The sequence below is a fragment of the Sphaerodactylus townsendi genome, linkage group LG11, assembly GCF_021028975.2.
Source record: "Sphaerodactylus townsendi isolate TG3544 linkage group LG11, MPM_Stown_v2.3, whole genome shotgun sequence".
In the NCBI taxonomy this organism is placed as follows: domain Eukaryota; kingdom Metazoa; phylum Chordata; class Lepidosauria; order Squamata; family Sphaerodactylidae; genus Sphaerodactylus; species Sphaerodactylus townsendi.
In genome coordinates, this window is record NC_059435.1 from 23,418,772 (window position 1) to 23,445,107 (window position 26,336).

A 26,336-nucleotide genomic window follows, 5' to 3' on the forward strand; every position below is an offset into this window, starting at 1 on the left:
CTGGGTGCAGTGAATGAAAAATGTATTTTCTACTAGAATTGAGGGACTGAGTCTTAAGGGAGGATGTTTGTGGCTAGACAAGATAAGAACTGGCTGAAGCTAGTTAGAGTCAAGTATATAGGCTCAAGGACAAAAGTTATGCAAGCAGTGCTAACTGAACATGCTTAATGAGCTAATGCATACTAACTTCTCCTCCTGCTCTGACAACAACCTCCACTGTAATGCACATACAAGGGATGGGGGGGTGGGGCTCATATCAAGGAGAAACATGTAGACAGCTGGACCAGAAAGTTGTAGCTCCAAGTATCCTTAGCCAATGGGAGAATGGAGAGGGTGTGGTGGAATCAGGGAAAGGGAATAAATATGCTGTGTATTTAACAAGCCAGTGGAGTCTGCCCATGTGAAGATGGCTCCCCTTTCTTTGCAAATAAAGCTACTTAGAACTCTCTCCTGTTGGCTTGATATTTGGTAATAAAATATTGGGCACCACATGAGGATACTTAAATGTGGAGACTGGGGTCACAAACAGGGTAGATAGATATTTCTGCAAATTCAAAAAAGCTTAATGTTTGCAAACAAAACAAAACCCCAGAAATCTTTTTTTTAATGGGAGGTTAAGTACACTGAAAATAATAGAAACTGTGCCTGTAGCTTTAGGAGATGAAACCCCTCAGCAGGGGCATGGGGGTAGAAAATGGCGCTTTGGGCAAAATGGTTCCCAGGCACCTCCCCCACCCCCACCCTGCCCCACCCCCAGCACAGACGCACATCAAAGGAAAGTGCATGGGGGCAGTTTTTACACACATACCCCAGGCGAGTGCCAGTGCGACGTGCACCCCCCCTTCTCCCTTGTAGCTGCGCCACTGCCCCTCAGTGGCCATTGTTAGGCAATCAGAACTGTGCTGATGGCCTTCTAGGCCCTGTTTCTGTCAGTAAAAGACACAGGGGGGAGTCAGGACCCTTTCCAGAGCTGTTTTGGCTTTTATTTATTTCTTATCTTTTTACAGGGACTCAAATAGGATTACACATGATGAGTGAGTATAGTCAACCAAACGGGACATTCAGTAACCAAAGCATTAGGATTTTACAAGTCAGGAAAGTAAGTTTATGAATCATTTTGTATAATGTCACCCTATAACTAGTGCAGAAATGTCCTTTTGAATAGTTCAGTTTTGCATAATTTGTGGAAGGCCAGGAGAGTGGGCGCTTTCCTGATCTCCTCATGAAGGCTATTCTACAAAGCTGGAGCAACAACAGAGAAAACACTGGTATGGGGAGTTACTATCTTTGCCCATTTGTAGGTTGGCACCTGGAGAAGCCCAGGTAAACCGAGTGGATTTGTTGTGGCAGAGCATAGGGAGAAAGGTGGTCCCAAAATAAGAGGGGCCAAACTATAAAGGCTTTGTATGTGATAAGGAAGCCTCACCAGGACCAGGCCTGCCAACGACTACCAGGCAAGTTGATATCATGCAACTTGCATGAGTCACCTGGGCCCAGTGGCTTGCTAATGTTCAACAGCTCATGCAAACTAGTGTAGTATAATGATTAGAGTGCACATTAGGATCTGGGACCTATGTTCAAATCACCACTCTGAGGTAGAAAGTTACTGGGTGACCTTGGGCCGGATACACATGATCGGACTAGCCCACCTCACTGGGTAGCTGTGAGGACAGAATGAGAGGGAATGATGAAAGCTGCTTTTGGTCCCCATTGTGGAGAAAGATGGGGTAAAAATGAAGTAAATAAATAATACAGCCAAAGGTGGAGGAGGACAGATAAAAAGCTGGTTTGTTGGTATGTGGGAATGGGAGAAAGAAGCAGGGAAAAGTGAAGGTATCAAGGCTACCAGGAGGAGAAAGAGGAAATAGTGTCGGGAGGCAGATAAAGGAGAAAATAAGGTCTCCTCCCCTTTGTGTACATAGCCCAGTGGTGGGATTCAGCAGGTTCGCACCACTTCGGCAGAATCGGTTGTTAAAATAGTGTTTGTAAACAACCAGTGGTTAAATTATTTGAATCCCACCACGGACATAGCCCCATGATGCAGAGTGGAAAGCTGTAGTATTGCAATCAAGGCTGTGTTCACCACCTCAGTTTAATCCTGACAGAAGTCAGTTTCTGGTAGCTGGTTCAAGGTTGACTCAGCCTTCCATCCTTCTGAGGTTGGTAAAATGAGTATCCGGCTTGCTAGGGGTAAAGTATAGACAAGTGGAGAAGGTAATGGCAAACTGCCCCCTAAACAGTCTGTCTAGTAAACATTGTGATAGGATGTCACCCAATAGGTCAGGAATGATCCGGTGCTTGCACAGGGGACTACCTTTACCTTTTACCCCTCTGTGCAATTGGGCAAGGCCTAACCACTTGCACTGAACAATGGGGTCAAAGTTTTCCCTGTAGAGTTTGCCAAGGGGAGGGAAGGAGGGTAAGCTTAAGGCAGGGAAGATAAAATTACATTGGCTGGTGGTGGGAAGGAGAGGAGGAATCAGGTAGAGGGGAAGGCTACAGGGGCTTTCATGAAACAGAAAGAAGAAATAATGGGGGGGGGGGGGGGGGAATTACATACTTCACAACTAAGAGCAGATTTGAATGGTTCAGTGTGAAGATGTCACTTTCATAAGTTAAATGACCAATACAGAATTCGAGTAGTAAGATATAACCTATGAACTATAAGTATGTGGGTAACATCTCAGCTATGAATTCACTGCATGGCCTTAGCTTAGACATATTCGACTTGCCCAACTCAACAAGAAAATAAGAATTTTGGTAACGATTAACCCATGGCATGTACATGAATTAATAATTTTAAGATTGCATTTTGCTGAGAGGATCTCACTGTTTCTGTCCTAAACTATTGTTTTTACAACTCTGCAGAAGAAAGTTCTGCCTCAGCCCATTGTCAGACTTGTATCTGATGCCCCCCTTGGCTATAGTGAGTGTTTAGCAAGCATCTGATCACTGAAAAATCAACTAAAGCTTTCTTTCAAAATGGCACAGAGATTAATTTGTTGAGTAATGGCATTGGGGAGAGAAGGCTGCGAGAGAGCACTCAGTTGTCCAGCCACTTCATATTCCTGGCAATTATATTTGTAAAGCTCTCCTGCATGGCAAATTTGTAAAAATATATAGAGTGATTATATTTGCTAATACCCACCTGAAGTGCTTTCAAGAGGATTTCCCCATGAAGATTCATCCTCAAAGCTCTGGATCTGAGACAAGGAAGGGGAAAAAAGACTACTCAAAGCAGCTTGTTTTTATTATTAAAAGTATATTTCTTCCTTTCAACTCTAAGATTTCAAACAAAAACAACTCTAAGGCTTCCAGATGTTACTTGGTTGTTGGTTCCTCTGTTTTGTTTTGTTTTTAAACAGAGCTCAGTCTCAGCTTATAGCTGTAAGCTAGGGTCTCGGAGACATGCTATTCCTCCTGCAGCTATTGACCCATGAATATGCACAACTGACAACTGGAAAAGTTCCCCTAGCAACAGCAACTGCAATGTAATCTAGAACTGCACAACTTCTGACCCAATAGCTGTGTACCCCACTACCTGAAGTCTGCAAAGTGCTAGATGCTCTCCCCTTGTGCAACTGCAAACAAAGGGCAACATTGGGAAGTCTGTAGAGCCCTTCAAATGCTCTCGTACCCATGCTGGGTGTGATTGGCTGGGGTTCTGCAACAGCACTGATTGATAGGTTGGATAGGGGATCTTAACAGATTGGAGCAGGGCATAATTTGTTCCATTGATGGGTGGCTCTATGTACACTGAATGCTACACACGAAGCCCTGCGACATGGCAAACAATGCTTCAGGGCTGTTTAGGCTCAAGAAAATTGTGGTGACAGAGGTTGTGGTCCTTCCTCCTCTTTGTGTCATTGTCCAGATCCAAATCAGGCCCTGCGTTGCTTGGAGAAGTAAATTCCCTGCAACCATCAGTGTGAAGGGAAGGGAAATAAGGGCGAGAGGACCTTGACCCAACTGGTGTCCTAACATCTTGTTTCAGGAGAGAAAATATAACAATTGTCATTTAATGGCCTTTCTCCTCCTTTGCAGTACCTAAATGTTGAGGTGCAACTATGTCCAAGGTTAAAGCAACCTGCTCTAGCCTCCGCCTTTTCAGTAATACCTCACTGCCCTCCCTTCCTCCATATGCTCCCTCACATGCAACGTTTTTGCCTTACCTCTTCCATTTCAAAGGAATCTGAAGGCTTGCCATTTAAGCCAGAAACCCTCTTGAGCATGTAGTTCACAAGCAAACTGGGCTCCTTGCGTGGTCTGTCTTTAATAGGCATCTCGGAGGTTGAAAGAAAATGTGTTTGTTTACTAGGCAGATGAGGCAATAGCCTAATTTTGCTTGGAGGATGAGATAAAGTCATAGTCTTCTCCTCCTCATCACTGGGAAACATCTCCTCTTTTAGAGAGTCCAGGGTGGTGTGTTCACATAAGGCAGATCTGGCTGAGATGCATTTGTCCACATCAACAAAAGGACAGCCATCTTCACTGGTCTTGCCGGATGAGTCAGCAGTTCGGTAAGCTGGAGGACCACATGTTGTCGTCTGACGAGACACTTTTCTCAGGAGCTGACCTATTCTTCTCCTTTTTGCTTGGGAGACGACCACTTTGCCCTTTGGGGTGCCTGCCACGCCCCTCCCCTCTCCATTTCTGTCCTCTGTATTCTTCTGCATGAGATTGATATCATTCAGCAAAGAAGAAAAGGCACTGGTCACATGATCCAGAACTTCAAGTTGCAGAAAACGCCCTTAATTTAGACAAAGATGAAAATTTAGACATATTAATTTAGACATAGATCAGATATACAGATCTATGCTTTAAAGTACATAATAAAAATTCCAAAAAATGTTTCAACGTGTATTCATGTTTTCAACGTGTAAACATGTTTTACTGGAGTTATTTTGAATATATGAATTTTATTGATTTTTAAATCAGTTCACACTTTGCACAAACACTAAAAAGCATAAGCTTACCTTTAATTTGAGGCGTGCCTAGTTGCTGTATGCTCTTTCATAACGGATTTACAGATTTATTGAGTCAAATTTGTTAGCCATTTTGACCCCTCCTCCAGTACTCACAGACCTAGCAAAAATGAATTTCCATTCTTGATGGATCTTCAAGAAAAACCACACCCCACCTCAAACTTTCCCTGTGAAACCACTTGCCCCTCCACATTTGCACAGAAATTGGACTGAACCTATATTGAGAATGTTGCACGTGAACATCCAGGAAGTCAGACAGAGCACCTTGGAATGATATTTCACTTAGTTGCATGTGTGTGTGCCTTATGAGAAGCTAGAATAACTGAGAAAGATGCATTCCCTTACTAAAAAGAAATGGACCCAATCACAAGTTTAAACAGCTGCACATTCGCATTGGCTAATATCTTTCCATCCACCAAATTCACATGGCTGAAATATACAGCCTATATAGCACATCACTGCCTCAAATTTAGAAGCTCTTTTACCCTAACCACAGTGGAGTTGCTCTGTGAACTGATCCCTGGCAATTTCCGGGCTAACATTTAAATCTGTGGTCTTTCATCTTTCCATACCCAGAGACTATCTGTAACCTCAGATGCCTATTTTCACAAAAAAACTGGAAATCTTTGTCTGATTTTTGGAAGCAATAACTTGCCATATAAGATATACATATAATTATATAAGTATTGGAAGAGATGTTTGTATAATTTTAAAAAGGATTACATTTGGGCCTTACTGACCATTGATTCAAACACTGAGGCTACAATCCTAAGGACGCTTTCCTGGCAGTAAGCCCATTGAATAACATGGGACTTCTGACTTACTTAAGACTGCTCCCCAGTTTGACTGCTGACTTTTAACTTGGCCTTAAACTAGGCAGCCCCAAAATTACATTTGTAATTCAAAACTTCAGCCTCAACCAAACTGACAACTTTCACTGCCCTTGTAGAAAACATTGCAAATATTCTATGCCATCACTCAGTGTGGCCAATCCATTTCAAAAGTTTTATTTCCATAAGCACAATATGAGAGGGAGAGGGAGAGAGAAAGCTGGGTGAGAGACTCAACGCTATATATTACTTTCTATGCACGTATCATAATATAGTTGAATACATTATGCAGAAAACAATTCTGAATCAGAAATGGTCATAATAAAAAACGTTTTCAGGCACTTAGACGTGGCTGCTGTCCAATATTATTTTGCAATGTTTATTAACAGCAATTACATCTCTCAGTTGATTTCAATGACTAGTTCATTGCATTAGCTACCAGAAGCTTTTATGGCTATATTCTTGGTTTCAGAGCAACAGGGGAAAAAAAATAAGAATATGACCTATTATAAAGTACTGCAATTTATGCAACATGCTTTCATACCGTTTTTGTTAGAGCTTATTTATTGGCAAGGTAAATATTATTCTAAAACATGGTTATGAAAGAGATTTCTGTGGGCTTTACTGAGTAAAATGTGAGCTTACAACTGATTTCAGGCCCTTTTAGTTTTAGAACGTGATCCATTTAGAAAAGAAAACACTGCTGTACACATACAGACTTGTGTTGCTGCCCTCCTCTTTCCTGACCTGCAGAGGTGTTGCTATTTTTTCGAATCAATGGGACAAACAGAGTGGAATCGGTGAAAAAAAATTGACTGTGTCTTTCTTAAGAGCTGGTGGACAAATGACTCATGTTTTGTGACTGCCATTAACATTCCTTCAGAAAGGATCGTATATTAAGAATGTATTCTATAGGTTCTTCTGAAAAATGTTTATGCCTGGCCTTGCTGGAAGAGCAACACCAAACGTTTGTGGTCTGCCCTTCTGTTTTAAATTTGTAGGCTTGTTCTGACATTTCACTGCAATTTTCAGTTTCTAATAGATTTCTGTTGCACCTATGCACACACATATATTGGACTGGATCCTGCAATCCACAGAAGGGAGGATCACAGATCTTTTCCATGTTCTTCCCCCTTCAGCTGTTCTTCCCAACCCTGGGAAAACTTATTGAACCACCATGCAGGTTGGGAGGCTGCTATGGGTCAAGGGAAAGGTTCAAATTGTTCTATCCTCCCTCTTCTGTCAGATGGAGGAACCAAAAAGAGAGATTTTTTAAAAACCCTTCCCTTTCCCCTCTGTGGCCTTCTGGCCCTCACGGCTAAAATTCTAAGTTGGTCTTGTGAATACAGGAATAAATATTCTCAGGGATGGAAAAACTGCTGGAAGAGGGAGAACATGAGAAAGATCTATGATTTAAAATAATTGCCTTTTGCTTGCGGATTGCAGGATTGAACCCATGGATGAAAGTACTGGACAAAAGAGAATCTTTAAATGAGCACACAAAGGCATCATATTCCTTCTTTGCACTGTGATTTAATCATTATATGCACCTGTGAATGTTGTGACATCACCTGTGAAATCACGATGCTAAAAGGAATCCTAATACAGTGGACAATCACATTAACGTTCCTTTCATCTGGTGTTTTAACCAATGGATATGTATAGATATGTATGCTTGTGCCCACTGATAGCTCATGCACGTGTAACAATTCCAAAATCTATTTTAGAAATTATCCCAGATCAATCAAAATGTATACAGAATGGAATGTGGGTCAGAAAATAGACGCTGGGACAATGGCTCCTTCCCTCCCAAAAATTCTGAATATGTACACTTCAACTTGTTATCAGTTAACAGAAATTTAAGTATATATGGAAACAAAACAGGAGCATAAAGGAATCAACTGGAGTTGACGGAGCAACAAGAAGAATGAATACTCAGATGAGCTACCTAAAAAGGGCATTTTCTGGAAGTATGGATAGGAGATGTGAGGGTGATCTGGCTGTGACATCTTTCACCCCACTGATTGCTCATTTGGCTACCCAGACAGATGACCCCTCACCACTCCAGCTATGTTCCTCATGAAGCCATGTACTCAGTGGAAGCAGATGACTATCCTAGATAGGAGTATACCTCCCTCTAGTCAAGATGTCTGAAGCGCTTCCCTGCTAGAATTTACAAACCAGCTCAAGATCCAAAACAAGATCCAAAACAAGCTCAAGATCCATTTGTAGGAGAATACAGGGGACGGGATCAAGGCTGTTATCACTGAGAACTAAACTACATCTTACACATGTGTAACAAAAGCCCATTGGCAGCTTTTCATAAGAGGGAAAAAAGCATCAACTTTTGAATGAGGTGAAGCAAAGAACTTGCAGCATCAGGCTGAAGGGACTTGCAGCATCAGGCTGAAGGCTGAAGAAGTTTTTAAAGATGGGTTTATGACCTATGGGCTGTTAAACTCAAATAAACTATGAACTATATTGCCGAACCCACAGCTGGGCTTCATTGAATAAGGTCAGCAGCTTTTATCTGCTTATAATATTTTCTTTAAATAGACAAATGCTTTATGTAAAAAAAAAGGAAAGGTTTACAAATAAATTTATGCAGGCTGTATTGAAGCTGAGTATAACAGGAAATTAATCAAATTAATCAAAAATAGCCCAATTATTTAGTCCAAGGTGTTTCTAAATCGCTCCTTGGGCTATTTTTGTTTCTTAAGAATGTTGATAGGGAGTACACAAAGGTGCAAAATAAAATAGATTCCGCTACAACTATAAAGTGGAAAAGAAAAGCTCTGGCTCATTTCTTTTTTTAAAAGTGTTTTTTTCACACTCTCATACCTTTCCTCCCAAAGATTAAAAAAAATCAAGGTACAGATGCAAAGTGTGGATGGCACAGAATAAATCTATCCCTCCTGCTATCATACAGGGCCTGCAGCAAAAAGGAAGGTTTGCCAGAAATTATCCATCACTAGAGTTTTCTCCAGGGTGATTTCTGCTGATTTCCCCTCAACCTTTAGCCCATCAACTCATCCCACTCTGTTCCTGAGGACCCCTTAACTTTGAGGAGCAGCTGAGCATCGGGGTCACCCACTGCAAGGAGACACTTGCAGGTTTCCTGGAACTACAACTGATCTCCAGGCTATGGCTGTTTCAGAGGGTGGAGTCAATGGCATCACACCCACATTGAACTACTCTGACTCCCCTCCCCAAATTCCACCTTCCTTATGCACAGCCTCCAGGAATTTCCCAAGCCAGAGTTGACAAGCCTACCAGGAGTGGGGGCAGAGAATCATAGGCAAAAGCAGAAAAGGAGACAGATCCATTCTGTGAACTCCTAGTCTGTGGACTCCAACTTATTGCTTTGATTAGGAGACTGGAGCTGAGTTCTTGCTCAACTATGTATTGAAATCAAAGAGCCATTTTTTTCACTAGCCAACAGACAGAATTTTCTATCTGGTAATCTGGGAAAAACCTTATGCTGATGTGCATATGTTCTGAAGAATAATTAGAGATCATGGTGGTCACAGGCCTCAGTGAAGCTAGGCAATGCAAGACGTCCTACTTTAATCATCTTCCTGTATCTATTCTGGGAACTTCTCCTTTCTTTTCAATGATAAGGGAAAGGCTGCAGCACATTTTTTGTGCTCTGGAAAGGAAAGAGAGGAGCTACTGTATCTGTCTACAGTAGCGGCACAACTAGGGAGAACCAGGTCTCCCACTTCAATTGAAGAAGTTCCCAGCTTCCCACTTCGGTGTTCACCAGACCACTGAGGGCAGGCCAGGGAAAAATGTTTTTAAAAGTATAGTCAGATCAATGATATGGCGTGAAGGCACTCCTGTGATTACCTGGAAATGACACTGAGTCATGGGTGTGATGCTCTAAGATTCACGTGAAAATGTATGGTTTTATTTTAAAGTTTTGTCTGAATGCTAGAGAATCGCATCAATATCTTATCAGCAATGTGACAGCAGTTCTGGGTATCTACTGGAAGTGATGATGTGCTGTCAGTTTATTGTCATTCTCTCCAATCCCCACTCCCTTCCTCTCCTCGTGGCACAAAATTCAAATCAGACTGAGGTCCACTTTAATTTTTTTGTTCATGTGATCATTTTTCTATAATAATGAGAGAAACTTAAGCTTCATCTCCTGTGGCAGCATTTTGTGGCTATGCCCACCACTCTGTATTATTATTTCAAAAGTATCTGCTGTCTTTAAAAGGTTAGGGACCCTGCTATAAATTTCTTCTCCTCATCTATCCTAATTTAATCCCAATTCTAGGGAAATATCATTCAGCTGCGAATCAGTCTTTGCTAGGACAGCCAGAGCCACTCTTTAGTTCTTATAATTCAATCATCCCACCTCTAAACTTCATACCACCTCCCTAGTTCCCCACATTTAATCTTGCTGTAGATCCCAATCTCATTCTTACCAGAGATCTTTAAAGCATTTCCAACTCAGTACCCAGTTTTGTACCTGAGCCTGTTTGCCCTGCCTCACAGTTGGCCTGCTTCACAGACCTCCATCTTTGTTTGCTGAATCACTTAATCCCTCACCTCAGATCCCCATCTTCTTATTTGGTTGGAGTAGAACTTTTCCTTCATACCAAACCAGCTTTTCTTCTCCTATGCCCTGGATCACAGCCCCATAGACTCTTCAGGATAAGGTAATGTATGTTTTTCCTTTCACCCTTTATTTCTCCTTGCATTCCCAATTCACCCCAACGAGGCAGCAACCAAGGAAGCAATACTAAGATTACAATACCGTACTGCAACATAGCATCATGTTTTCACTTTCCTTCCCACATTCCATCTTTCTAGCCTTGTACTTGTTAAAGGAATAAAGCCGGGGGGGGGGGGGGGGTTACACATGATTTCAGGCCCTTTTAGTAAAATGTGAGCTTACAAATGATTTCAGGCCCTTTTAGTTTTAGAACGTGATCCATTTAGAAAGGAAAACACTGCTGTACACATACAGACTTGTGTTGCTGCCCTCCTCTTTCCTGACCTGCAGAGGTGTTGCTATTTTTTCGAATCAATGGGACAAACAGAGTGGAATCAGTGAAAAAAAATTGACTGTGTCTTTCTTAAGAGCTGGTGGACAAATGACTCATGTTTTGAGACTGCCATTAACATTCCTTCAGAAAGGATCGTATATTAAGAATGTAATCTATAGGTTCTTCTGAAAAGTGTTTATGCCTGGTCTTGCTGGAAGAGCAACACCAACACATTTGTGGTCTGCCCTTCTGTTTTAAATTTGTAGGCTTGTTCTGACATTTCAGGATAAGGTAATGTATGTTTTTCCTTTCACCCTTTATTTCTCCTTGCATTCCCAATTCACCCCAATGAGGCAGCAACCAAGGAAGCAATACTAAGATTACAATACCGTACGTTTCCTCCTCCCCCTACTTTGCTTTAGGTAGTCAAAATGGCAGTTTCAAAATACTGTTAAAAAGGCAGATGTGGACTACAGGATGATAAAATGGTTTAATTTTGTTCTCCTTATCAGTTTGTTCCATTGTATGAAACTGGTACAAGAGGCCATTCTTATAATCTCCCAGAGTTTACAACTAAATTAAACTGAACTAAACCCAAAGTCAGCAAGCAGATGTTCTTTAGACATTTACTTACCACATAGATTGGGGGATTCTAGATCCATGCGGTGCTTTTGAGCCTCTATGAAGACCCGGATATTGATGCCTTTAGCCATGGATGCAGAACTGATGAATCGAGATGGGATTTTAGTGCAGATATCAGGTTCATCCATGCCGAACCCCAAATCTAGCAAAATCTCAACTGGGTCCTTCTTTGAGAAATCCAGCCATTCAGTGACGCTGGAGAGAAAACATCAAAATAGAGCATGAGGTTGGGCTGATATTATCTCATTTTGATAACCTACCATATAGCTTTCCTCTTCCAACTATATGTGCAATATGTAGCTAGACAAATGTAAGGGCTTTTCTGTAGGCGTCAGATTTATATGAAAATCTTTAGATTGTAAAGAAACCAATAAGATTGTGCTTCCAAATAAAATAAGTAGATAATATAGGAATTCAATTTACTTGAACATTCAGATAATCTCATTCCACGGTGTATATTACAAAATGCTGCGTATTACAAAAACTACATTTGATTTTAGCCAAAAGGCTGAAAAGTGATGGAGTCCACACAGCATATAATCATGGACTGTCATTTCACATGAAGGCCCTCAGCAAAATATAGTCTCTGCTTTAAATTAGTCAAAAGCAATCGCAAGTAAAGATCAAATGACTAAATTTTTGCTGAATGATTGTGATCCTGAAGTGACAGCTGTTGCTGCAAAATATCTGGCAGAAACTCTAAAAGTGAAGATTTTCAAGTTGCCACTTTCCACTGAAATACGTAACTCAATATAACCAACAATGTATACATAACTCAATTTAGACCACGTTGGCAGTGTGAGAAGGTGCTGAAATATTATTCCATTTTCCTGATCTGAAACTGTCCCGGGGAACTACTTTGTCTCATCATTAAAAGCAACTAAAATTTCCTTGGGACTTAGCATGGAAACTAGCATGGAACGGAGATTCAAAGCGACTGTCTCCACATGCCATGGTCAGAATTAAGATTGTGTATATCTGGGTATGGAACTGAATTCTGGGTACAGAATTCTTTGAGCAGGTGACTTGACAGGACCCACAGGGAACCTGAGGACTTTGAAATATGTGAACTTGCCCGTAGATATACACATCTGTTTTAATATGCATTCCAAGGACCTTCAGTCATCATGGTCTAGATCAGGGATCTCCAACATGTGGCCCTCCAGAGGTTCATGGACCCATCAGCCGCAGCCAGCATGGCCAGTTGGCAGAGCTGGTGGAAATTCTAGTCCATTAACATCTGGAGGACCATAGGTTGGAGACCCTTGGTCTAGACAATCTGTCTAGCATTCACATGTCCAGCTATATTTAAGTCCCTAAAGACTCTTGTGCACTTGGAAGAGGGGTTCGTTTCATACCATGTTTCCCTGGAATTCATCTCAATAATGGAAGAAATGGTGCTCAGTAGCCAATGTGCAGCTTCTTCTGTGCACTCTGCACTCAATTTTGAAACTGGCAATACCAGGAAAGGATACCACATTGTCCATGATCCAAATTCTGTCTGAATTCACCATCTAACCAAATTCACAAAAACTGAATGTAAGGACCAGTCATTCTTCCCTTGTTCTAACTGAAGTGAATGGTATGGTGCCAATCAATTTCAAGTTGGACAGATTTTTCCTGTGCTTATAAACAGGCTGATCAGTGCCAGGCACACAACACAATTTTCTTCTAGAAAAGATGAAGTATCCCGCATGCTACCTCTCTCCCAAAATGCAGCTAACTTTCCAGCTTATTGGCTAAGCAATACATTGTTCATCCAAATACAGAGTTATCCAGAACATCTGCAAAAACAGAAGAGGTGAGAAATAGGATACTAGCTACATCTAGTTACACAAAACATATATTCCTGCAGAATAGAATGAATTTGGACATGCAGATGACTGCAGTATCTGTATTTTAGCCTAGTGTTGGGAAATACCTGGAGATTTTTGGGTTGGAGCCTGAGGAGGGGAGGGTTTAGGAAGGGGAGGGACTTTGACAGGATATGATGCCATAGAGTCCACCTTCGAAAATGGCCATTTTCTCCAAGTGAACTGATCTCTGTTGGCTGGAGATTAGTTGAAATAGTGGGAGATCTCCAGCTGTCACCTGGAGGTTGGTCAATCCTATTTGAGCCTTCTAGCATTTTAGTTAAATTAAACAAATTCTCTTGGCAAAGCTGGTAAATGCTTAGGTAGCTCAGAGGGAAGAGAAGCAGCTGGAGAGTTTCTTAAAGCCATCATAGCCAGACACATGCCCTTATAAGGCTAACCACAGAAATCCTTTAAAAGTGCTAAGGAGGAAGAAGTCAATCAACTGCAAACATACCCTCAATTACAAATGGATTCAAGGAACTTGTGCAGAGGTGGGATCCAGCAGGTTCTCACAGGTTCCTGAGAGAAGGTTACTAATTATTTGTGTGTGCTGAGAGGGGGTTACTAATTGGTGATTTTGCCACGTGATTTTTGCCTTAGTTACACAGCTCCTCTCAGCAGTTGCGCGCAGAACTTGAAGCAATCTAGCAGGAGGTGCACCAGCATGCGTGGCAGCCTGCACCTGCGTGCATTAGTTTCCCACTCAAGGACTGGTGCAGTGGCTGCGTCCTTGCCACAGCCCCACCCAGGAATACCCCGCCCCTGGAATCCCCAGCCACACCCCCGTCGTGCCCCGCCCAGCCCCATTGGAGCTACGCCAGAGTTTGAATCCCACCACCATGGGAACCTGTTACTAAAATTTTTTGATCCCACCACTGAACTTGTGTATCACCTACCAACTGTTCACATCTCCTTAGATAGTTCCACTTACATTTTGAGATCCTTAGCTTACCACATAAAGACTACAAATGCTGAAATCAGGCCAAAACTAACCTTTTTGGTGCACTGGGGTGAGACTGGGAAGTGTTGACCCCATTCCATCTTGACAGAACAGGCATTTCTGAAAAACGATGCAGGGATCTATAGTAGTCAGGGGGAAAGTAGCAACAAATTTATTTACACTTGTGGTCCTCTGAGATGTCATTATGGTTTCTTTCTGGAGTAAACACTTGCATCTTTTTTTCTTCGTTCAGAATGATACTTTGTGGGAGCCCATTAGTAGAAAAGCATGTACAATACTGTGGCAAACACATTTGTTCTCAGGAACAGTATGATTCGGTAGTTGTTAAAATGTAGGTGTTAGGTACTGGTAGTTGCTAATTATAAAGGTGGCAGAGCTTCTTTGCTTTTGACAGATGGCACATCTTTAGGAGTCTTTGGGGAACACACTTTCTCTAGCCACCTACCTTTCAGGAAGATATAACTGCCTTTAACAAAATTCCACATAGAGCACATAACATGAATGTTATCAGAAGAGGCCTCACTGTAATTTCCTTATATGTTAAGATTTTCGGCTGTTATTTGTTAAATAGTTTGTTTTAGTTAAATGGCTACCAAAAACAGTGTTGTCCCTCCCCACCCCTAAACAGAAATTCTTCCATGAATACTGTGTTCTGCTTCAAATTGTCCATTTCACAGAACAGAACCAGATGTCTATTCTTTGTACTCATTTTCTATTGATGTGTTTTGGATTTTTGTGTGTGTATTTGATATACACTGGACTTGCATTTAGCCAATAACAATGTACAGGTCCATATTGCAACACATATTAAATATGTATAGCATGAATCAAAATGTCCACATCTATACAGAAAAATTTACAGTAGATGATCAGAATGGTTGACACATGATGCAGCTATACTGCAGAACAAGTACGGAATGGATTTAGAGACATCAGTGTCGTCGCCCCCCCCCCCACCTTTACATTTACAAACATCCCCAGACTTCTACCCTTCTTTAGCTATAACAGTTAACCAAAATTCCCTGCAATCCAACTGTCTGATCTACAAATGGGAATACTAATCGGAGAAAAATAAAACATGAAAAATCCTTTCAAATTCTGTGTAATAAAGGGAAGAATCTACATTGCTAAATTTGTACCGTAGTGTGCTGTAAAGGAAGGGAACATTTTAATGATAAAGAGCAGCTGTGATTGACTGCGGCGACCATTGCTGCTGGGGAAGGGGCAGCCTCCGGGTTGCTGCCTCCTTCCCCAGCCTCGCGAGCTCCTCGGGGCTCACGAGGCTTTGTAGCACATGAAGCGTGGGCCGGGCAGGCTTCAGGGCGCTAAGCAATGATGCAGGGGGCCCTGACATCACTGGGGGAAGGTGGGGCCGGGCGGTCTATTTAAGCTGGGGCCTGGACTTCCCACCTCCCCATTTGCCGGAGCAGCGCGTTTCCCACCCACCTCTCCCTGTTTTGGTCTGTATTAATGCATGCGCATTATTGTTATGGGGTTGGCGGTTTGCGCATGGGGGACTGATCTTTAGCTGGGGGGCAGCGGGCAAAATACCCGCTTTAGTGGAACCTCCTCAGGAGGTTTGGGGTGGAGCAAGCCAAGGGGTCACCTGCACAGACGTGGGGTTAGATGGCTTGCGCCCCTAGCAGCAAAGAGTCTTCAGGAAGTGGAATCTCGCAGCTGCTCCAGTGTGCCTGATAATTTTTCATCGGTAGGCATGCTGAGAAAAATTTAGGTGTCTGGGGAACAGCAATTGTGCTGCCCAGTACACAGACCAGAAGATCAGACCCCCATGCTGCACCTAACACTTTTGTTTACCTTGAACCAATTTTGTTAATAAAATGTTTTTTTTACCGCACACAAATGTTTGTTGTATTTACAATTTCTCTCAAAGGGTAGGAGGGTATTAGCTACTTCACTCAGGCAGCAATGCTTATTATTGAGCACATGAAGGGGGAATGGACTTACTACAACTGTGCTGGTATACTTTACTCATATAATCATGTGTTAACATGTGGCTTTGGGTGCCAACACATTAGCATTGGTAAATGTATATAGTGACTGTTGTGGTTATGATTAGATCAGCCAAAATAACAAAAAAAAATGACCACAAGCCACCTTCATGTACAGCCTGTTCTTACTTGTGATAACTACATTGTGGCTGCTTGTGTACATGAGAAACTGACTGTGTGAACCAGCCTCTATTCTGATCCATATCCTCTTGGTGAGATAGAAATGGCAAGAGATGGTAGCCATTTACCATTCTTATTGCTTGCTTGGGTTTAGCATGAAAGATGGGTCAGATGAAATATTCATCCATATTTTAGCATGGAAATTTTACATTAACACCCACATGTAATTCTGGCTAATTATACATAGCACATTTTCTTTATTACTAGATGTCATCATTAAGCTAATAAATATTCTTCCTGCTGTCCCACAGTTAAGACATGGGTAATGAATAGAATTGCTTTTTAGGAACTCTAAAAGGCCTCTGAAGTCAATGCAAAAAAAAACTTACTGCATGTAGTTCTGCACTGTCATTTGTACCATTCCCAGGGGAGGTGAAAGAGCTGGAAAGCAATACAATTCATGGATATTAATTTTCAATATGTTCAGCTTTTTTGATAAACCACTTGTTTTGGAAAAGAGAGTCAAAATGTAACAACAGTAACTTACTGAAATGGGCAAAGAAACTGAGAGCTTTGGACTTGCTTTTCCATTGATTGTATATCTGAGATCAGATATGCATTGAACACCATGCAATAGGCATTATAACATGAAACAGATAGTTTTGTTCAACTCCTTTGAGTCAAAGGAGTTTATTTGTGAACTGTACTGTATTTTGCCCATGTTTCAGCTCGGCACTACAAGAAATAGCCTCTATTCAACTGGACCAAATTCTGTTCACTGAAGGACACCTATGGAAACCTGCTCAATGACATCAATAAGTAAATGTGGGGAAGGTTAAACATTCAGTAGTGGTTTAACAAGGGGTACCCTGAGGCCATTAGCCCCACCTGCCACACATAAGAACATAAGAAGACCCTTGATAGATCAAACCAGAAGTCCATCGAGTCCAGGAACACATTTCACACAGCAACCAAATATTTTGAGGGCCAACCACCAGGGCACAAAGCCAAGACTTTCCCTTGATGTTGTTTCCTAGCATATATATTCAGAGCTTTACTGCCTCTTAATATGGAGGCTTCCTTTAGTCATGGACAGACTTCTCCTCTATGAATCTGTCTAACCCCATTTTAATCCATCCATACTTATGGCCATCCTTACAGCCACTGGCAGTGAATTCTATACTCTAATTACTCATTTGGGAAAGAAGTATTTTCTTTTGTCTGTCCTGAATCGTTTGCCTGTCTAGTTCATCGGATGCACTTGTGTGTCAATATTATGGAAAAGAGGGCCGGAGTGGGTGGGTAGTTCTTTGCTGAACTTCATGCATAATTTTATAAATTTCTAATGTTCCCCTACAGAATTTTTTTTCTAAACTGAACACTTCCTATAGGCCAATCATTCCTTCATTATCTCAGCCTGCTTCTACTGTACAGTTACAGATCATTTATCAACAAATTAAATAGCACCAGTTTTAATACCAATCTTGTAGGACTATGCTTCTCATTCCCATCCAGCGTTAGAACCATTTATTCCTGTTTAATATTTATTTTATTATGTATTTATTTAAACATTTACATAACACCTTTCTACCCAAATAGGGCTTCCAGGGTGCTAAACATCAAAACATTTAAAATGTTATTCTCTGCTTCCTACAAATTAACCAATTTTTAATCCATAAGAAGTCCTCTCCTCTTATTCTAGACTGCTAAACTTATTCAGCAGTCTTTGATGAAATGCCTTTCGGAAGTCCAGTATCTACTAGATCACTCTTATTCACATGTTTATTAATCTTTTCAAAGAACTCCAAAAGGTCAGAGAGGCAGGACTTTCATTTGCAGAAGCCGAGTTGGTTTTTTCTCAGCAGGCTTGGTTTTTCCATGCACTTAATAATTTTATCTTTAATAGCCATCTCTATTAATTTACCAGGGACAGATGTTAGACTAACTGGTTTTTCTTAATCACCCTTGGACCCATTTTTTTTTAAATTGGCATAACATTTGCTACTTTCCAGTCCTTCAACACGGAAGCTGATTTCAGTGACAAATTACATATGCTGGTCTGTAGATCAACAATTGCTCCTTAAGAACACTTGGATGTATGCCATCTAGACTTGGAAACTTATTTGTTTTCAATTTGCCAAGCAGTTCTATAACTTCCCTGCTAGTTACTTCAATATGATGGGCAGCCAAAACCAGAGCCCCCAGCTGCTGGGGTCAGCACGGCTGTGCTGCCACCCTACTACCTCCCGAAGGCTTTCCAGCAGCATGAGGAGGCAGAAAAAGCCAAACTCCCCACTATCACCAGAAAGCCCTCCATAGGGTAGTGTAAATCCAGGATCCAGGCTGTGGCACAACTAGCCACAAATTGTCCCCAGGAACACTGGCTGATTGGCTCCATCCCTGGGAATGCCCGAATCCCCATGCTGGCATCCAATCAGGAGGCCAGGGAAATTCCACAGTGGCCTGGACTTCCAGCGTTTCCCACCACAGAGCTAAGGGGCATCCAGCCCCCAACACCTTTGCTCCTTCTGCTGTAGTTGGTGTCCTTTGCACTGGCGGAGGGAGCAAAAGCACTGACACAGCTCCACTCTGCCTCCTCAAGAGGACCCTCCCCCCTCTGGATTGGGCCATTCGTTCTTCAGACACCCTTCCTGAAAAGAGCCATTTTGCCCCACAGTTCCCACAGTAAAAACAGACACAAAGAATTCACTCAATTTCTCTCCCAACTTGCCAGCTTTCTTGAACAATCCTTTTGTTCTTTTGTAATCTAATAGCCCCAAAACCTCCCTGACTGGTCTGGTCTCCTTCTCCTGATGCTGCTATATTTGAAGAAACCCAGCTATATTTGTCCACATTTTACTACACCTCATCCCTCTGCTGCCACAAACCACCTCACCAGCACTGCTGCCCATAAACCAAAGCGGGTAATTCTTCTCTTCCCCTTCCTTTATATCTCTTTATATGGCTCTTCATTTATATCTCTGCTATGGAAGGAACTAGAGACATACAAGGGGTTGGATTTTGCAGTCACCAATGCCAGCAGTAGGAAGAGGCCTCCAGCAAAGACAATGCTTGTAAGTCTGGGGCTGTCTTAATCTTTTCCCCTTACCCACAACTGCTGCCTCTAGGTGAGAGTGGGAAGGTAGGGAGAATAATCCCAGGAACCTCCAAAAATACATGAATAAAAATCCTGAACTGGTAACAATATTTAAAAAAAACACCAGGGAATAAAAACAGCCTACCCAAAATGCAGATCTGAAATTGTTATAAAAATGTTTGACATGCACACCATTACTGCCACCCAAGTCTAGTAGGATTAAATCCAGCAATATGTGTTCAGTTTGGTATGAGCCGTAAATGCAGAAGAAGAAAACAGAACATTTACAGGGGAAAGGCAGGTTGTTTGAGAAAGGTGTGGTTCTGTTATAAATGAGACAGAAACCTAGTTAAGACAGCTGACAATTTAATACTCTGTTTTTTTCTATTTTTACTGCTCTGGAGTCCTTACCTGTGCCTTATTTGACTGCTCGTCCAAAGCATAGGTGTTAGTCTGATCAAACAATACAGTGCAAATGTTTGTCATGCTTATATAAATGGGGTAATGTTTGAGAAGGATTTCTAATGAAGCACTTTAGGCACCCTCTTTACATCATAGCATGTCAAATAATGGAATACAATTATTTTATTACCTGCTTTGTCTCTGCTTCCTTGTAAATCGGGGCTTGCAGATAAGCTGTCAAAATAAGGATATTTGGAGGGGGTGATGTTCAAGAAAAAATAATTAAATATCCAGAATTCTGACTCATGTATTAACAGAACAGATGTGACAATCGGTCTTTCTAATAGAAGAGGGCTGCTCTTTTGATAGCTGCTTCATAATACAGGTGTCTCGATCCCACTGTTGGATGATTTAATAGTGTGAGTATAATCCTAGTAAATCCTTTTGTATTTAGTCAGACTTATTCCCAAGTAAGTAGGTCTAGGATTGCAGCCTTAGAAATCTAGTTCCTGGATAAATGTTAAGAAAAAAAATCTATTCATACAGTATACTAACAAGGTTGCTTGCAGACCCCAGGAGATGGGAGGGAGGGAAGGCAGAGAATTGCCAAAATGGTGTCTTGCAACTTCACATATTAATTATATAATTGTATAATAATTATAAATATCGCTTTTGTCTGTGTAACCACACAGTAAACCACAAAGGTTCACTGAATCCCAGAACAGTCTGTGATGCAGTGATATCACTTCCTGCCCTTTTCATGGTGCCCCTCCACAATTTGACAGAGCAGTTGGAGAGGAGCAGAATGTTATTTCACAAGTGACATTGAAGCATCATAGGACACTGTTTTGGCTTCCCATTTCCCCCTCTCCCCCCGCCGCTCAGCCCTATCAAGTGATGGCAGGGGACCAAGGCAGAGGGCCAAAGCAGGGAACCTAGCCACCACACATAATTATGAAAATTCATTCAAATGAAGGTCCCAAATAAACCAAATTCTGAAGGATATGTCCTATCAAGAGATTCTTAAAAAGTGAAGAGGGCATATTTGCATAGCCCAGTAGAATTACTGGGCATGACCCTTCTAGATTTAAATCACATTCTTCTTGCCAAAGTGAAAAATAATTCAGTCAAGGATCCATTCCACACAGCACTAAAAAGATGTCTGTGGGACTTCTTTAAAAGAGGTGACTGCCTTTTTTTCACTCTGCACACCCAAAATTAATCGTCCAGGAGAGGTCTTTGAAAGGGCTTTCTGGGTGCTTTCCAGACAGCAAAGGCATCAGAGGGGGAAAGAGACTGTTCTTTTTTTTGTTTGTTTTTTGAGGATCTATCTTCATAGCTATGCAGGCACACATAAGAAAATCTTAGCGTCTTGGAAGACAGGTATGCCACCCATTGAAAAGCACTGGATTGACCTGCCCTCCATGGACTATCAGTGGAGGTCAGGTTAACCCAATACTTTTCAATAGGTGGCAGACCCATCTTCCAAATGGTTAAGATTCTCTTATGTGTATCTGCATATCTACAAAGATAGCTCCTCAAAATTGTTTTTTTTTTAAAAAAAGGAAAACTATATATTGCTGAAATCGGCGGGACCGGCTGAGTACAACTATGTACTTTTGGGGCTGAAAAGGCACCCAGGATTGGAGACTGCAGAATAAACATCCTGGAACAACCTTCAACAGATGGCAGCAGGGAGAATACTTTCAGCTGCCCAGAAAATATCGGGCACAAACTGAGGGTGAAACTGACCAGGTCAGACAGGAAACATAAGATGCCTCCTAAGCTGTGCATTCCGCACAGCAAGACAGGAGACATCTTGCAATCGGCTTAGGGGGGAAAGGTGCACTTTGAAGCATTTTTTTAAAAGAGCAGAAATAAAGCATCTTGGGATAAAGGCTGTGTGGAGTGCCTTCCCAGGGTGCCTTTCTTTGCATCCTCAAGACATCTTATTTCAACTGTGCGGAATAGACCAAAGTCTCCCGTGAAGGTAGGGAATGTTAAAGTCTGAAGTCAGTTGATTACTATCCCCAAAGCAGAATGAAATTAATGTTTTTGATAGAATGACATTTAAAAAATTTTCTGGAAGCTGCAGACTCGGAATTTCCAAAACACATCCAGTTTAAGAGGACCCAGGGCAGAGCTGGACCAGACTCTGAAACAGCGTAATATGTGATTCAGCCAGGAAGTTTTATTGCTTTCAGTTGGACTTTTTACAACTAAATATGGTTTAGCACTGAAAGCATAGTTCAGTTTCAATATTGAAATAATGTATTTCAAAAGATAAAAGTTGCAGCATAAGGATTTTTATTTTGATCTCTCAGAAAGGATTGCTCGTACTCACAAGAAACCAGAGTCCATCCAGTTGCAAATATTTTCTTCTGCATGGTCAACTAAAAATGAGAGATGACAGCATAATTGACTACAAAGATACCAAAACCTGCTTCGCAAGATAACTCAGCTTTCTCATTTTTACAGTTCCTTGCATTCACATTTCATTATGTTACTCATGTCAAATAAAAGAAGTAGATACTAGATAACATTCTAGTCAAGAAGAAAGAGGAAAACAAAATGGTGCAGTAACAGGAAATTCAAAATGAGCAATAGACAAAAAATACGAAACACAAACAGTGCACCAAAAAAAGCATAAACATTTCACAGTGACCGTATTGCACTATGTCAAATGATCGTGCATGTACATAGGATCTCCACTGCCAATTGTGGAAGAGGAATAACCTCTTATTGGGGTCATGGATTGGGGTCTGTTTCTATCTCTAAGCCTCAATGTTCTGCTGGAGCAAAATATAAGATTAATTGATAATTGCCTTTTGACCAGATCTGTGCTGCTTTGCTGTCCACTGTGTGTGTACATGTTGCAGTAAGAATTGCCTGTAAGTAACTTTCGGGTAATATTACTTATATATACAAGTCATCTGAGGGCACAGCTCCTGGGCAGTATGAAATTATTTTTTCTGCCTCCCTGAACCACCATTTTGCCTATAGCTCCAGATAGTGGATCTCAGAGTTTCCTTTTTAAAGCCTATCATACACATGTAGGATTGCCAGTACTATCTCAACAAATGTCAGAATTTGAGGAAGTAGCTGGGGATGGTGGAATTTGAGGATGATATACTGTCACTTCCAGATGATGCTATAGGAATTTCCCCTGATTGTAAAGAGACATAGGCAATTCCTATTGCCGCCCAAGGATGGGATTACCCCTGTTCAGCGCCCGTTGACCCAGTAACCACACTTTATTATTTATTTATTTATTAAATAAACACTGCAATCATGACTGGGGTAAAATCATGCAATGGCCACCAGGAATCGTTTCAAGGGGGTGAGCACAAACATACTTTGTTGTAAAGGGGGAGACCGAAAATGTTTTAGAAATGTTTTGTGGGATTTGTACAGAAAGGGTCACTGTACCTTTTACAGAGATTTCTCAGTTCCCACCTTGAACAAATGAATGAGCAAGGTAGAACTGGCTATGTTTTATAACCCAGTATGATGCAATACATTCATTCTCCCTTTAACCCTTGAAGGACTGATGATCTCAACATTGCTTAGTCATCCTGATCAGATATTTATAGGAGGACCAGGCTCTCATCCAGTCCACAAGGGACCAAGGATCTTAGTCTGAGTATACATTCAACTCCCCTTCTCATTCACAAGTTGACATTTTGGTCTGATACTTTTTGGATAGCGCAAAAGACAATGTCTATGGACATATGTATGTGGAATTGCATCTGTGGAACTGATCTCTGTCATTTGGAGGCCAGTTGTAATTCTGGGAGATTTCCAGCCACAACCTGGAGGTTGACAATCCTACGTTGAAGACTTTTTGTTCAATCAGGCATTCCCTCAATGATTCCTCTTTCCTGCCTTGGCTTTCAATTTGTGGTCCTCTGTTTTATATATGTATTCTAGGCCCTTTCTGCACGGGCCAAATACAGCGCCCTGGGGATGGCAAAAACGCCGTCCCCAGGGAGCTGTTCGCAAGGGGGGCGCAGCTGCTTTGCAGCCGCGCTGCCCTTCCTCCTCCCCAGCAGCGCAAAGCCGCTGTTTCCCAAGCTCGCTCCCTGAGCGAAGTTTTTGGGAAACAGCGGCTTCCAAACGCTGCCGTGCAAACAACAGCAGCTGGAAGGCACCATCCCTCCCCCCTTTCCCAATCGACCTACCTTCCCTGCAACTGTATGGCGCATCGCCGAGGCCTGGGGACACGCCCCCCCTGCCCTGCAACTCTGGAGCGGTCGCGCAGGGCAGGGGGCGTGTACCCTGGCCTTGGAGCCGCACTGGAGGGTTGCAGGCAAGGTAAGTCGATCAGGCGATGGCGCAGCACGGCGCATCTTCCTGGTAGTTTTCAGGACCATTCGTGCGAACGGTCCCTGGGGGGTTGGGTCGGCGTCATGTGCGCCGACCCGACCCCCAGCGTGGCCGTGCAGAAACAGCCCTAGTGTAGCTTTTAATTGGTTTTAAGATGTATTTTATTATGCTGTTTTCATTGTTAGTTGCTATAAATAATACACTATCATTCTAATAACAAACTGTGAGGTAGGCTAAGTTGAATGGGAGTGACTGTCCCAATGTCCCTTTTTGATCTTCGATGGCAGAGTAGAGATTTGAACCTGGATGTCCCAGACTCTAGCCTAACATTGTAGTCACCAGTTACAGACAATGTCACGTAGATCAGTGTTCTTTATTAGAGCATTGCAGATATACAATTTACACTCAGAGGAAGTCAATCCTGTTGTAGTAATAGTCTCTTTGTAGTTAAGTCCTAAACAGTTCCCCCTTCTAGTTCCACTGAAGTCATTTACAACACCACAGCTAGACTACAAGAATAAACACAAGCACCCATACAACAGCACCAATATAACAAAACAATACCAAGCAATGGACGGTATTTCAACCACAGGAAGTACTTTACCTCTTATCAATGTGTTAAAAGAAATACCATAAAAGAGGGAAATGGATCAAACAGATCAAATCAATGCCTGTTAGTATTAGCATAAGAAGATTGCTCCACTGGCATCTACTCATCCACATTTGCATGAGGCAAATATAGCACTTGAGCAAACAATAACAATTAAATTTGATTAAGCCTTTCCCGTGCCCCTGATCCTTTGCATGGTTTGATTAAGAAGTGCTATTGCCCACAGAATGATGTAGCAAGCCATCAGGAATACAATTAGAACACCAGACAGTAGCACTGTTTACTGATCTTTCTTTCAGTGAAATCTTCACATTTCCAAAGACATCTCCACATAATAGCTTTAGTATCTTATTATCATCTACAAAAGAATATTATTTCAAGTATGAGAATTAAGGGCTTCATTCTCCAGCTGTAGACAGACAGACAGACAGACAGACAGACAGACAGACAGACAGACAGACAGACAGACAGACAGACAGACAGACAGACAGACATATCTGACTTATGACAACTCCCTGTTCAGCAAGAGATATTCAGAGGTCATTTTCCATTCCCTGTCTCCACCTCATGACAAATACTGGCCAGATAATGTATAAAGGAATCAAGATAGAACAAGAAAATCTAAGAGCCCAGATCAGGTGTGACATGATTTAGGATGAATTGGGGTTTTAATCGTTATTTAAGCAAGTCACCTCCTATGTCAAGAAGGTAAGGGGCCTCATGATAGCAAAATCTAAAACAAAATACATCAGCAGTTCTTTTATCATTTCTTACCAAGACGTGAAGAGGAACGAGGGGTATCTACTATTGCTTTTGGAGCTGGAAGACCTTCACCCAACTGTTTCTGGGCCTGAGTTGGTAAACACATTCCTCTCTCACTGTTAATATTGTTAATGTTGATTCCATGATGATGGGTCTTAGAGGACATCTCAGTGTACAAATCTGAATGCTTGCAAAAACAAAGAAACATACATTTTAGATAATTATTTACAATTTGGGCTGAAATGGAAGTCAAATCAGTAGCGCAGAGGAAGATCAACATGTGCATCAGAGTTTTGGATAACAAAGGAAAATTTGGTCCAAAGATTAAATTGAGAGTATTTCTTGCCATTACTTCCTTGCCATATTCTCGTAGGGTTGGATTAAGCAAGCTGTTCACTCAATCTCACCCAAATTCTTCTGTACATTACAGCCTGGTTTTCCCCATGATTCCCAGCATTCCCAGCATTGCCTTTTTTGCTGGTCAAAAAGAAGTTTTCCTTCCTGTATTTCCAACAGTTGTCTGGATCCAATCTAATATCTGTAGGACAAGCAGGCGCTCTGCTTGCTCTTTCACATTTTCTTCTGAAGCAAAAAGATATGTACACGATATAGGGATGCAAGCCTCCATGTAGGATCTGGGGTCATCAGAGATCAGTTTTCCTGGCATTGTACCCTATGAAAGACCCAGTTCTCCCCAGGCTCCATCTCCAAGTCTTCAGGAGTTTCCCAACTAGGATCT

At 41.8% G+C, this 26,336-nt stretch overlaps 1 protein-coding gene across 3 annotated transcripts in view; it reads right to left on the reverse strand.

The window, feature by feature from the left end:
- ITPRID1 (ITPR interacting domain containing 1) overlaps window positions 1-26,336 on the reverse strand; it is a 70,212-nt gene that overhangs the window by 35,330 nt on the left and 8,546 nt on the right. For all 3 annotated transcript variants that reach the window (XM_048511605.1, XM_048511606.1, XM_048511604.1), the window contains exons 2-9: window positions 25,610-25,784; window positions 22,244-22,292; window positions 20,090-20,133; window positions 16,790-16,841; window positions 14,304-14,390; window positions 11,447-11,649; window positions 4,173-4,750; window positions 3,149-3,203 (exon numbers count right to left, since the gene is read on the reverse strand). In XM_048511605.1, the coding sequence (XP_048367562.1) occupies window positions 3,149-3,203; window positions 4,173-4,750; window positions 11,447-11,649; window positions 14,304-14,390; window positions 16,790-16,841; window positions 20,090-20,133; window positions 22,244-22,292; window positions 25,610-25,763 (1,222 nt within the window). In that variant the 5' untranslated portion in view covers window positions 25,764-25,784. The remainder of the gene's footprint in view (window positions 1-3,148; window positions 3,204-4,172; window positions 4,751-11,446; window positions 11,650-14,303; window positions 14,391-16,789; window positions 16,842-20,089; window positions 20,134-22,243; window positions 22,293-25,609; window positions 25,785-26,336) is intronic.